At 39.2% G+C, this 12,860-nt stretch overlaps 1 protein-coding gene across 2 annotated transcripts; it reads right to left on the reverse strand.

Moving 5' to 3' along the window:
• Positions 1–79: 79 nt before the first annotated feature.
• Positions 80–12,584, reverse strand: LOC115335643 (cytochrome b-c1 complex subunit 2, mitochondrial). 2 transcript variants are annotated; one of them, XM_030001639.2, is made up of 14 exons: positions 12,406–12,583; positions 10,765–10,857; positions 10,491–10,640; positions 9,178–9,242; positions 8,127–8,183; positions 7,639–7,763; positions 6,092–6,189; positions 5,607–5,664; positions 5,345–5,440; positions 4,096–4,295; positions 3,741–3,821; positions 3,077–3,153; positions 1,183–1,336; positions 80–324 (listed from the first exon to the last, which is right to left on the reverse strand). In XM_030001639.2, the coding sequence occupies exons 1-14, from the start codon at positions 12,439–12,441 to the stop codon at positions 241–243; spliced, it is 1,374 nt and encodes a 457-aa protein (XP_029857499.1). In that variant the 5' UTR covers positions 12,442–12,583; the 3' UTR covers positions 80–240. The 2 variants fall into 2 exon arrangements, 1 of the variants encoding a protein (XP_029857499.1); XR_005931432.1 differs by having other exon boundaries at positions 244–324; positions 3,073–3,153; positions 12,406–12,584.
• Between the last annotated feature and the right edge of the window lie 276 nt (positions 12,585–12,860).

Here is a 12,860-nt window from a genome sequence, read left to right on the forward strand (position 1 = left end):
TTTTACTTTCAGTGTATGGAGCCAGACTTATCAGCATTTTAGATATCATTTTCAGTGGGAAAAAACTAAACACAAGATGTATGAACTCAGCACTTTATTTGATGAGTGCAAGCCCACAATTACTCCAGATTAACTTTCTGAAAGAACTGAATTCATAAATAACAAGTTAGTAGTAATTTATTTAGAACATAGGCGACATAGAGCTCAGGTCCATCTTGAATCTGCATCCCAGTTTTGTTTTTACAACTCATCAAGAAATGGAGTATTTCCCAAATCCCCACTAACTGCCATTGATTTCTTCCCATTGACAAACTTCTTTGCAGCCTGGAAACAAACCAGAAAGATGGATATAAGGAAGTATTTGCTACAACAGAGTTTATCTTGCTGTTCATAGCCTCAGCTTCAAGTTATTAAAACAAACAACAAATCCCAATACTACTATAGTATGTCATCGAGTAAACAATTTTTATTTTGTTGTCTAAACTTATTTGCTTCTAATCCAGCTCCTCATTACTTTATAATCTAAACAGGAATGGCAGAATGACAGTTGGATATAAAAGGTATAAACTCTCTGAAAATGGTTATTCCTGGAATAATCATTACACCACAAGATACAGTAGATCCCTCCTTACTACTAAAGCTATTGCTAGTTGCTACTGCAACACAAATTAGTGATGACTGAAAACAAAGATTTTCTGTCTTAGAATTTCTCTTTCTGATGGATTTCTGAAGTTTCCTTCAAGTATAAGCAATGAGATAATTTGGAATAGCAATGCAGTTACATCAGTTTATCATTGAAAGCCTGTTTTATTAAGCGCACCAAATATTCTAGACTCAGGAATCCTAAAAGCCTTGACACTGAAGTGCCTGCGCTGGAACTACTATCAAGTTTTTCATGAATACTAGTTGGCAGTTTTGGTAAATTTAAGTGAAGTAAATGAGAATTGCACATACTCCCAGCTACACTAGTTTTACAGTGTATTGGATTAAAGGGTCTTCTGTTAATAATGTAAGTAAACACATCATAAGATAGCCAGCTGGGATTTATAAATGAGTTGCTTTTTTATTTTAAAGATAGTATATGTGTGTTTATAAACACACACAAATGAGCACCAGTTTTGTATAAAAAAAAAAACTTATGCAGTGATTAAGGAACACCTGTAGATGCCAACACATACTTACATTCACAACATCAGCAGTGGCTACAGAGTCAATTTTTTGAGCAACAACAGATGGTGATGTGTGTGTGCCAGAAACCAATGACTCGGAGCCAATTTCATTCAGTAAGCCTTCTGCAGTCTCCACTGACATCAAATAGGTGGCTTTCAGCTGATTTCTGCCATCAAAGCAAGCATTAAGGATGAGTGAGCATGTAAATCCTGTTATTACCTTCCCCACCGCACCCGTAAGTGCAATGAGTTTTTGGTGCTTTTTAAGTTTTCAAGATTCCTCTCCATTTTGAAAGGTTTTCCTTTTCAAGTATGAAAGGGTTCTGTAGTTAGGAAAAAGGCACCACAAATAGTCCAAGTATGAAAATGACAGGGTACTCGAACACCTACTGCCTTGGAATGATCAACCACCCCGCACAGTCAGAAGATCTCTAGCTCAGAATTTGTTTCTGTTTGAAGTAACTAATGCTACCTAAACTAAAGGTACCCCAGGAATTAGACAAACTAATCTATAAAATTTAAAAATTAGGTTTAAAATGATTCCAGTTTCTCATCAAGAACAGATGTATGCAGAGCAATTTTGTTGTAAGCGACAAAGCAGCAACAAATGTAAATGGTCAGGCTGCTTGTGCAATAGTTCCATGTTCTGTTAAAAGACAGCAGGTTGATACTGTTTTTTCTGTTTCATGCAGTCTCACTGCTACATACAAAAACCTTATTTTTATAAGCTAATCCTATTCTTTTTTAAAAGTGAACAGCAGAAAATGGTTTATTCCAATAGAATATTATTAAGTAGCTTGGTATTTTTGACTGAATTCCAAGACTTTGCAAATATCAGTGACCTTGAATTTGTTTTTTGGTGTGGTTTTTTTTTTTTTGTGTGTGTCACTAAAGGACAAAGAGCAATAGAGAAAATATGTGAAGCCATTCCAGAAGGGAAGCCACAGCACTGTGTGTAAGTGTAACTCCCTAATACTAGGCAACTTTGTTACAAAAAAAAGAAACCCCCACAAAAAACCACAAAACAAAACAAAAAACCCAACACACAAAATATATGGCAAATATAAAGGTCCAGAATTTACCATTTAGCTACTAGTGACTAAGGCACAACCAATCATGTCTAAATTATCATGTTCTGTGTAATCAAGCTTTATGTGGAGTCTTGTAAGTATTTTATATATGCAACAGACAATATTTTCATTTTGCTACTTGAGTCAATCTGTACTATATTGTCGTATTGCACGACTACAGTTTTAGAGGCTCAGTGCAGTTTAATGCTACTTGGAGATCAAGCACCAACTAATGTGCACAACCCTCTATAAATTAGAAATTCCAAACTTTGTTGGTGTTACTGCATCTCTAATAGTAATTTTCCCCCATCTCAAATATTCCTAGGGGCACATATTTCAAGCACTTGGATGTAACATCACTAATTCAGTGCTTTACGCTTCCAGACCATCATTACTACTATTCTTTGAAGATGCAGAAGATTGCTTAATATAATTGTTTTGGGAATTGCTGCAGTGTGACTGTAAAGGGAATTACCTAAGTAATGCAATTTAGGATTCTAATTTAAATACATCTTAATACTGCAGAGTATGATTAAAATGACAGCATCTGCTGATACTTGCTAATTTCTTACACCGAAACAGTCTTCAGAAAACATTAACACTTACCTAACAAGCTTTTATTAGGAAATACCACTAGCAGAGAATCAGTATAGCTTTGAAAAAAAAGAGTATTGACAGTGCTTCAGTTTTAAGTCAGGAAAGTGAGCAGTTCTCCAAGGAAATAATTACAGGACAACAATAAGCTCTGCTGTACAGAATAGTCTAAGTGTTTGACAAGGAGCTACATGTTAAGAAACTTCTCTTTAAAACACACAAGACAGTTCTTTACTCACTTACTTTGCCTTTGTGACATCATCATCGGTGATGCCACCCTGAGCAACTGCCTTTATCTGGTTCAAAGCAGCTTTAATGACCTGAAGAAAATTAAATCATTTAAGACTTCTTCCAGCATTAAATTTCAACATGCTATTTCTATTATCTGACACCTTAAAAACTTCAGGAATGAGCAGCTGACAGTGCTAGGATTGTTAGCCTGAACTCAATGCTGTACAGCTTTAGAACAAAACTAAAACCACTGTAATAAATACCAAAGTGAGACACAAAAAACAGTGTGGATTTAACTTACAATACCACATTAATTTGCATGGTCTCACCATTTTTCATGAGAGTATTCAGTTCTGCCAGCTTCAAGAGCCAGCATGTTCCTTGTGATGCACTTAGGCTTACACATGTAAATCAGCAATTACAGTCAGCAATTCAAGGTATTTTACTAGCTCTAGTTCATATTAGGTATTTATACTTTGCAGAAAGGAAGTCTCATTCCCAGCTTACAGAGCTAAGTCATAACTGAACATGCAGCATTCTTATACAAGAAACCAGATGAACTGACTTTTTCTCAGATGAATCGACTTTTTTTTCAGATTAATCACTCACTATTTCAAATCAAAACACTAGTTTGAGGGTTATGTTGTTAATACTTGAATTCTAATCAGCAACTCACCTCCCCAGCATTTGGAGCCTGGGATATGGTATAGAACCCAAAGAGCCCAGAATCAGAGTAATTAACATTAAATGCGGAAGCCTGCAAAACAAACATTATTATCAACTGTTTCAAGTATCAGAACAACTTAGTATCAAGCATAGGAAAATAATTACTATTAGGATCTGAAATACTGTAATTCAGGAAGCTAAACTCCATCTGTGCAGAGGAGAGATCAGACTGGAAGACCTTCTCTGAAATATTGTAACTTGTGCAAGAATGAACTACTGGAGATTCTCACTGGAGGTAGTAACCTCTCAAAGGATAGCATGCATTGCACTTAAAATATCAGAGTGCAGTAACCCTTTGAACTTACGTCAAATGGCTGGCTAGTTGCTTTAGCAATACCCTGGGACAGCTTGCTGGTAACATTGCTTCCCCTCTTGATAAGGGGTCCAGCACCTAAAACATGCTGAAGAACACTGAAGGCATTTGCTTCTGCACTCCCAACAGCAGCTCCTTCTGTTACAATAGCAGCATGGACAAGGCTATCGCCATTCTGTTCTCTGATTTCTCCTAAAAATACAACAACAGTATAGAAGGTAATGCAGCATTCAGTTAGAAACTACTGTATGTTCAGAGGTATGGAAAGGAAACTTTTCTAGCCAGGAGCTAAGTTTCATGAGAGAGAAGGCAGGGTGTGAAGTTATTGCATGTCTACTCAGGAAGACAGCAAGAAACTGTTAGTAGGCTGTAGGTCATACTGTAGCTTCCTAATCATTAGACCCCTTTATACTTACAATCCTCAGAGGTTACTCCTAACTCTTAATAGATAGATGAATCTCTTAATATATGTATACTATGTATCTAGTATACTATATATATAGCATTTTAAAAAAAGCATTCATAAGTCCTTCACATTAAAAAATTTTCTTGCAAGGACAAACCCAAGTACCTTACTATGCCTTATTTGAACCTGATCCTAAACCACACATAGCATGAGATGATAAAACTCAGCGAGTCTTCAGATAATAAATATCCAGAAAAGTAGCGTACCTTCTGTTCATAAGAATATTTATCCTATTTTATAGAAACTGAAGTTATTCCAGTCAAATATTAAATGTTGGAAACTTCCTATTTTTTCCCATTTGTTTACAGAGTGATTTGATACCCCAGCTAAAGAATAGCTATTGGTATTAGTACAAGATACTGCTCTGAAAGAGCTAAGTGCTGTTTTGTCTTTTACGAAGGACTTAATGACATTCCAACAGATCTTCCCTAAAGAGAAAGCCTACCACCACTTCTAGGCTGTCCTTAACCTATTCTTAAGGGAATCTTCCCAAAAATGCCAAGAGAAACCATATGCCAGCTTGTTTTACACTTTATGGAACAAATGATCTTGCAGGTAAAGCTTTGTTGGAGATATAGGTTCAGTTTTACCCCAGAACTTTCCATGGCAGGGAATAATCCTCTGCTTATTTAGATGGGAGATGTGTCTGAAGTGTCACTTCCCATGTACAGCATTTAGTACAAGCATATAGTTTTCAGTTGCAACTGTGAATAATACTACATTTATAATAATCAGAAAGTCAGTCATTCAGAACAGATAAAAGAAACATACTTACCCCCTCGATAGACAGCCTTTGCACTAGAAATACCAGCTCCACTTCGGATATTTAGAAAGTGCTCTGCAACTTGCTTTAAGTCAGAGTGTTTTACACCTGCAATACAATAGTTTATTTCAAGTAATGTAACTGCATTGAAAAGCTACAGCAGTTACATAAAAGTGTTTTAAGTGTACTGTAACATTTTACTTCTACAGAGAACTCAAATGTCTACAGTAGTTTTCCCTTACAAATTGCAGTGTCCATTAAAGAACGTACATACCTATTCCTACAAGAGCCATTCTTGCACTTGTGAAATTGTTCTGTACAAAATGGTGAAGCTGCAACAGTAAATTCACATTTTAGGGTATTTTGTATAAAGAACAAAAATGGCAAGTGTGTTTCTGACATCCACTGTTCAGCCTTATACTTCTTAACGCAGCAAACTCCAATGCTTCCAAAAGGAACTGTCTATAGAATAGCATTTTATGCATTCTCCAGTAACAACTACAAAACCCTTTTATACAAGAATACTTCCATTTCATTGACAGCCTTCCTATCAACAAAAAGCCACTGACATTAACCACCTCTCTAAATGTGAATGAGTTCTGTACCCAATACTAAAAGTTGCACTGAAATAAATTATTTTAACACCAGACTAATACGGTAGTAAATACTGACTGTGTATTTACTAAATTAATATTCTCTCTCATCTATCCTTGATAAAGAAACTGAAACAGATTTATAACAGGACACAAATAATCCTACCTGCTCAGAAGTAATTTTTCCAATTGTGTAATCTGGGCAATATAAGGGGTTTGCCAGAGCATTCTTATAAGCTGCAGCATGCAAGTTTTCCAGCACTCCTAAGAGGAACAAGGTTTCAGTGGTGATGATTAACATAAGAGCCACTTTTAATGAAGATTATGAACGAAACTAAATGTTACCCCAGTGAAACAGAGCTGTGGTCCACTTTAAGGACCACAAGATCTGCAAAAGCAGGTCTGGAATAATCCAATACACATGGAAGTTTCGTCCAAATCCTCAGGCAACAGAATCTGGTCTGAGAGCTTCTATTCTTTTGTAACTTATTTAAAAAAAACAAACCAAAAACCTAACAACTTGCCTGTGCTCAATACTTTTTGGCCTCAACAGCAAGCTATAAATGCCATCAGTGTTTAGGGGAGGGGGAGCAGTAGAAAACAACAACAAACCCCAACATCCTTTTAATTCATTTCTAGAATCATCATCATCTTCACTGTAAGCATCCCTTGTTCTCAAGCTTGAGAAAGAACAGGCTGTTTATAATACTATTTGTAGCTTTGTGTGATGTCTCATCTATCTCCCTATTCAGTTGAAGGATGCTAGCATCTTCAAGTCCCTCCTCATTAGTTTTTTCTTACATCCAATAGCATTCTACTCATTCCTATTTGATATTCTCAAAATGTTCTCAGGAGAAAGATGACACTCCTTTCTTCATAGTTCTGATTCTGAACTGTAACTGAAAATATTAAGTTACTATGAGACCAACCTGTAGTTGATACAAGTTTAGAAAACAAAGATTGTTCTTGATTCCAATTTAAAAATATAGTAGCACTTCAATGTAAGCCAGAGATTTCCAAAGCCCAACACTGTGTTGTCATCTTTAATGGGTTACGAAGGTAAGCATGCTTCACATAGTACAAATGATGTTTATTGTGCAGAACTACATGAGTGAACTTGGTTGACTAGAGTTAAGTAACTCAAGATCTATTGGAATAGGCTTCGTTTGGCTGAGGCTTTGTGTTTACTTTTTTGTGGGTTTTTTTTTTTAACCCACAAACCTAAATTTATAAACCTAAAACTGGAATCCATTTTCAGTGTAATGAAAATACATATTGTTTTTATACCAAAATAACCAAACAAATTCAAGAAGTCTTTTGTAGAATACTGTTTCCATATCAACAAGTAATACCTAAATATTGTTTTCAGAACACAAGCTGCTGCACGTATATTGTCAACAACAGTCACGACTTGCATGTTCTTTGGTTGTACTTCAAAAAAATTAAAAAGGTAAAATGGAAGCTGTCAAGGAGAATGGTGTAAGCTGCCTTTAGCATGTTACTTGCTAAACATTGTTATGCACAGGCGGGAAAAACTTGTGGATTTACAAAAAAAGTTCCGTAACAACAGAAACACCATACCTATCAACGGGGAAAAGATGAAGAATGAAATGGTCAAGTGACAGAGCAAAAGGGAAACTATTCTTTTCCAAAGTTTTTCATTTTGAATAAACTCCCATGAAGCCAATGCAGTGGATCAGAAAATATACTTACCAACTTGAGGATTCTGAAATGCAATTGCTTTGTCAACTTTTAATTGTGGCTGAAGATCAGTTACTTCCCATGGTCTGAACTCTGGTGCTGTGGTGACATTAAGAAGGTACTCCATTACTGTATCACTAGATAAAAAAAAGTTACAAAGGCATTAAACACAATAGAAGTAGCATGGATTTCTTCTGAAGTTGAAAGCAATTCAAACTAATCTGTAAGTAACACATTAACAACAAAATATGTCACTCGAGCCAGAGTAGTTATTACCACTGCTGTACAAAGTACAAGAATTCAACTTCAGTTCTGCAGCATTCGTATGCTCAATAGCATGATACAGAAGCTGAATATTAATACAGTAATTTATTGATTTATTACAAAGACATGAAAATAGGTATTACTCCTATCCTGTAAAATGATAGGTTTCTACTTTACTACAGAGCAGTTTGTAAAGAATGCAATAACTCAAGTTTACAGCGTATCTGGATACCTACACATAGTCACGCAGGCATTCAACAGAGTAAGTCATTTTCTCCCTTGTTGAGTACACGCTAAATGAGAAAAAATACAAAATCCGTTTCAGCAGAGAACATAGAAGTGGATTTTCACACATATTCCCCATTGACTGAATTCATCAGCAAGATACTGACTAGAATATCTAGTTAACCTTAAATCTGCTTGAGATGCCTGTTTAAAGGAGCTATAATACACACACAGCAGAAACAGACATAACTAAAACTCCTATCTTAAGTATTCAAGTAATAACAAGTGTCTTGTCACCATCAGAATTTAAGATACCATGATAATTCAAGGTAAAACAACAAATAAGGCTGAATAGCAAAACTTGAAGAAAAATGTGTTAACGTATTAAACAAGGCAATTTAGAAATTATTGTCTTCGGGCAGAAAACATAGTTGGTCTTCTCCACTTGTTTCAACACAGTTGTGATTAACAGGAACAAAAAAGGGTAGAGTCTCAAGTTATATAGAATGCTGCTTTTAACCAAATTCTATATAAAACAACCTTACTAGATGAATTCAAGATACATTGCAAGAAAACAGTCACAGCAAGATCCCTCTTTTATTTCTCTTAGGTTTATTTCCTAGGCTTTAAACTCTCAAATCACAAAAGCCAACTACTGTCTGAATTGTTCCCAAAATTGCAGTATGATGAGTGGTATCTATTCACAAAAGATGGAGAAAAACCCAAACATCTACTGACTTCAGGAAGTTTAGTCTCAAAGCCTGAAAAGGTAGAAAGAACATTAAGCTTTCTGGACAAATTATATTTCTTCCAGGTACATAACATTTATATTTTGTTAAATGAAAAGGTATTTTTAAAATACAAGTCATGGGTGCACTCTTGAACCTCAACAGAACAAGAAGTACAAAAGATGTTCCTTGTCAACGTTCAGCATTCAAGTACTATTACCACACTGAGGTGATCCACCTACATACTATTACGCTTACTGTTTTAAGTTTCCTTTAGTCATTCAGCTTGTTTGCATCTTACCAAGATACATTATCTTTATATGTGGTTACAAACCTCAGGCTGCCCCCAACAGCTTCAATGCCACGAGTAATCCGGAAAGAAGATGCTCCTTTAGTAGTCTATTTAAAAAAAAAAAAAAAAAAAAAAGAGCACAACTTGAAATTCTACCTATTTTAAGAACAGATTTGCCTGAGGCTGTTCAGTGCTCATGCAAAGTTGAAACAGTATCTGTTTATTCATTTCTACAGAAGCTATTTTGAAAAGTTGAGCCAGCTTACTGCAGCCCTACTCCCAATCATTTCTATCATCCTCTCTGATTTTCCACCATAATTGCTCACATATTTGCTCCCCAGCCGCATTCTAGAATGATCCAGGTTTGCTTGAACAATTAATAGGATTCTTTGAATTAGGTAAGCTTGACAAAACCAGGGCAAGGAATGCCTACACATACTATTACGCTGACAGCTGTCTGGGGAAAGTAACTTCAGGCAGCAGGTGGGAAGGAGGTAATAAGCAGCTGGGATGTTTTTTGGTTTTTTTCTGCCTGAAACTGATGTGGATTGAACCCATACAACAGCAGTCAGAGACACATCAATGGCACTGTGTAGCTCTAATCATCACAACCTGGCTGGTGTGCAAGAGAGGCCGTGTTTACACCTCCAGCTAGAGCCAGACAGCAATTGAGATAAACAGCACCAAGGGTAGCAGCCAGAGTGGATCAAGCCCATGGGACATCTAGCCCAACATTCTGGACCTGACAGTGGCAAGAGAAAAGGCTGTTTAAATATAACATCCCACAACCCATTCAATGATATTCCTGCAGTACCTACACAAGTTATTCCTTTTAGCAACTGTTTAAGGACCTGCTATCAATGAATTTTATTCTTTTTTGAACCTGCTGATAAGTATCTGCCCCCACAGCATCTTGTATAACTGAAGCTAGACATAAAACAGGAAGGGAAAACAAGTTGCTTAAAATATTCTGATGGCAGTAGTAAGAAAAACTATTCAGAAATATTACACACACACACAAACTCCGTTTCTATCAGCCACCCAAATTAACTTTTACTGCAGCTTAAATAAAACGAGTTATGTGCATAGCTTGATATACATATATTTTTTATATATATATATAGTTTAAGACACCACCGGAGAGTATAATTCTAAATAAATATCACTGCCTGTCTTCCATGATGCAATGACATTTCTCCTGCACTTGAACCAGGTAACCAAGAATCAATGTACATTGTTTTCCGCTTTATAACATCTCTTACATTAAATTTTATCGTATTGGGGCTTTCTGTGATCATAAACCTTCCACCATTTCACCTACTGCCAACACAATAACAAAGAGAATAAACACCTACTAAATTAGATGCAAGACGAAGCAAGTGAGCAGTTCCCAAGTTACTAGCGGTTTCATATCTGCTGCCCGCTTTAATAAACACGCCAATTCTTGAAGCTGGAGAAAAGTTTTCCAGAGATGCAATAACTAAGCCATTTGGTAATTTTGTGATCTGTGTTAAAAAGAAAAAAATTGGTTTAGTTATCCACTGGCAGTACTGTCACAGTTCTGCTTTGACCGAGTTTTAAAAGATCAATAAAAAGGAGACAGAAACAAATACCAGTCTTCATACTGACCTCAAGATCCTCAGACTCTGGAGATAATTTCACTCGTTCTGCAGTTGCTGAGGTTGCAACTTTAGGAGCTACTTTAAGTGAATAAAGTCTCTTCTAGAGGAGAAAGCATAAGAAAATGGATTTCCTGAATTAATTCATCACATGTTCCATTATGTACTGAAAAAGCAACTAATTTTAAAGTAGAAAGACAATGAATGACTTCAAACCCCAGAGTAAAAAAGTGATTCCCTTGTAATTCCTCTGATCGTTTTTTACATCACTGCTGGAACCTGTGCAATGACTTACATGAGGTCTTTGGAAGTTCAAGAAATAGCACTGTAAGAAAGCTTTTTTTTTTTTCTCTCTTTGCTGTTGTGCAGTGGGAATCTCTACTGATACCATATATTTGTAGGACCACTGTATAGCAATTAACTGAACAAACCATTACAGCAATCCACATATGCAGAACACACCTTTGGAGATAACTTTCTAATTTATTAGGTGTAGGCAGTTCAACTCCTAAAGTCACCTCTCAGAACACCAACCTCTCTACGCTGACTGCTGCATACAAAGAGGACATGTATGCAAGTCCCCAAACTGCACAGTAATAACCAGAAGCAGGCCTTTAAACTGCAGGGGTGAACATCGCAAGAGCCTTCCCGTCAGCAGCTGGCAACAGAAATTACAAGACTATCAATTTTGAATCTGAAATGCTATTCTCTTCCATCCTTTTTGGAAGTTTCTCATACTTGTAAAATAAGTTTGTTTATTACTCTTCCTTTCACATTAAAAAAGTAACTTAAGTCCCCTACATCTTAAAGTAAAAACTGAGCAACAGAAGCACCGCTGCAGTCAGTTGTAGGGATACCAATGACATAACTCCTCTTGCTTTGCCATGGGCTCTGTTCAATGTATTTTGAGTCTAGGAAAAACTCCTTTCTTCCCCCACCACAAATTTGTGAAGACACCTAGTTTTAACTTCTAAGTCTACTTATTTCTGAATTCCTACTGCACGTCTAAAATTGACTCACAAACATACTGTGACTCAGGAGTCCTTCGCCATCCTATTCAAAAGAGCATTTCCAGCAGAGACCTAACACAAGTTATATCCCAGCTGTCCGCCGGCTCCACAAGACTTTCTGCAGCAGAACAAGCGCCCTGTCCCCTCCACGCCTCCGGGACCAGCCCAGTCCCGCTTGCCAAGGGCACCACCTTGCCACAAGCGAGATCGGATCCCCTGAGACCTCTCTCCGGCCATACCAGCGGCCCTGCCTCGCCGGCCGCTCCCGGGAGAGGCCTCGGGGGAAGCCCCCGGGGAGCCCCTCGCCCCGGCAGGAGCTGCCAGCCACAGAGCTGCGCGCAGGCCGCCCCGGGCCCGGCCCGCGGCCTGCCTGACCTTCAGCCCCTCCGCCCCGCTCCACCATCCGCCGGGCCGGCTCGACCCCGGCCCCGGCCCCGGCCCCCCCCCCGCTGACAGCCCCACAGGCACGAAGGCAGCTCGCTCGCTCGACCGCCCGCCCGCCCACTGCCCGCCAGCCCGGCTCGCCGCCCCGGAGCTGGCTGGGGTCAGGCCCGCCCGCAGCCCCCACGGCCCGGACAACCGCCGTCGCCGCCGTCTATGCCTCTCCCCCACCGCGCACAACGCCTCCCGGCCGCTCTCACCGAGAGGGAACGCGCGGCCACCGGGAACCCCTTCATCCTTCCGCGCCCCTCAGCTCGGCCCCGGCGAGTAGAAGATGGCTGTCTCGGAGGAAGACTCTGCCTTCCCAGCACGCCCTGCGCCGCTTTGACTTTCTAGCGACGGAATGCCCAAACTCTACTGCTCGTGCTTAGAATCACGCCTTGAGGATAGAGCGACACCTCGCGGGCTTCCGCGGCGGCTGTGCGCATGCGCAGAGTGCCACCGCCTCCCGGTCACCGGGCGGGGCTGTCCCACCCCTCGGGGCGCGGCGGTCCCGGTGGTGCCTCGGGGCTATGGCGAACCGTAAACCCACCACAGCAGACCCGTTTCGTTCGCAGCCGCCTTTCCCCGCGGCGGCGCCTGAGAGGACGCGGCCGTTCCCGCCTCCAGCCGCGCCGCGGCCCTTAGCGGTTCTGGCGGGGGCGTCCGCCGTGCC

The sequence above is a fragment of the Aquila chrysaetos genome, chromosome 25 (genome assembly GCF_900496995.4).
Source record: "Aquila chrysaetos chrysaetos chromosome 25, bAquChr1.4, whole genome shotgun sequence".
Classification (NCBI taxonomy): Eukaryota; Metazoa; Chordata; class Aves; order Accipitriformes; family Accipitridae; genus Aquila; species Aquila chrysaetos.

Bases quoted from the DNA above. Each gene is read 5' to 3' on its own strand.
- LOC115335643 (XM_030001639.2), bottom strand. From the start codon at position 12,441: ATGAAGGGGTTCCCGGTGGCCGCGCGTTCCCTCTCG. The intron at 9,243-10,490 runs GTAGGTGTTTAT...TTTTTTAAATAG, and splicing joins TTCGTCTTGCATCTAATTTA to ACTACTAAAGGAGCATCTTC. The intron at 6,190-7,638 runs GTAAGTATATTT...TGTTCCTCTTAG, and splicing joins ATTTCAGAATCCTCAAGTTG to GAGTGCTGGAAAACTTGCAT.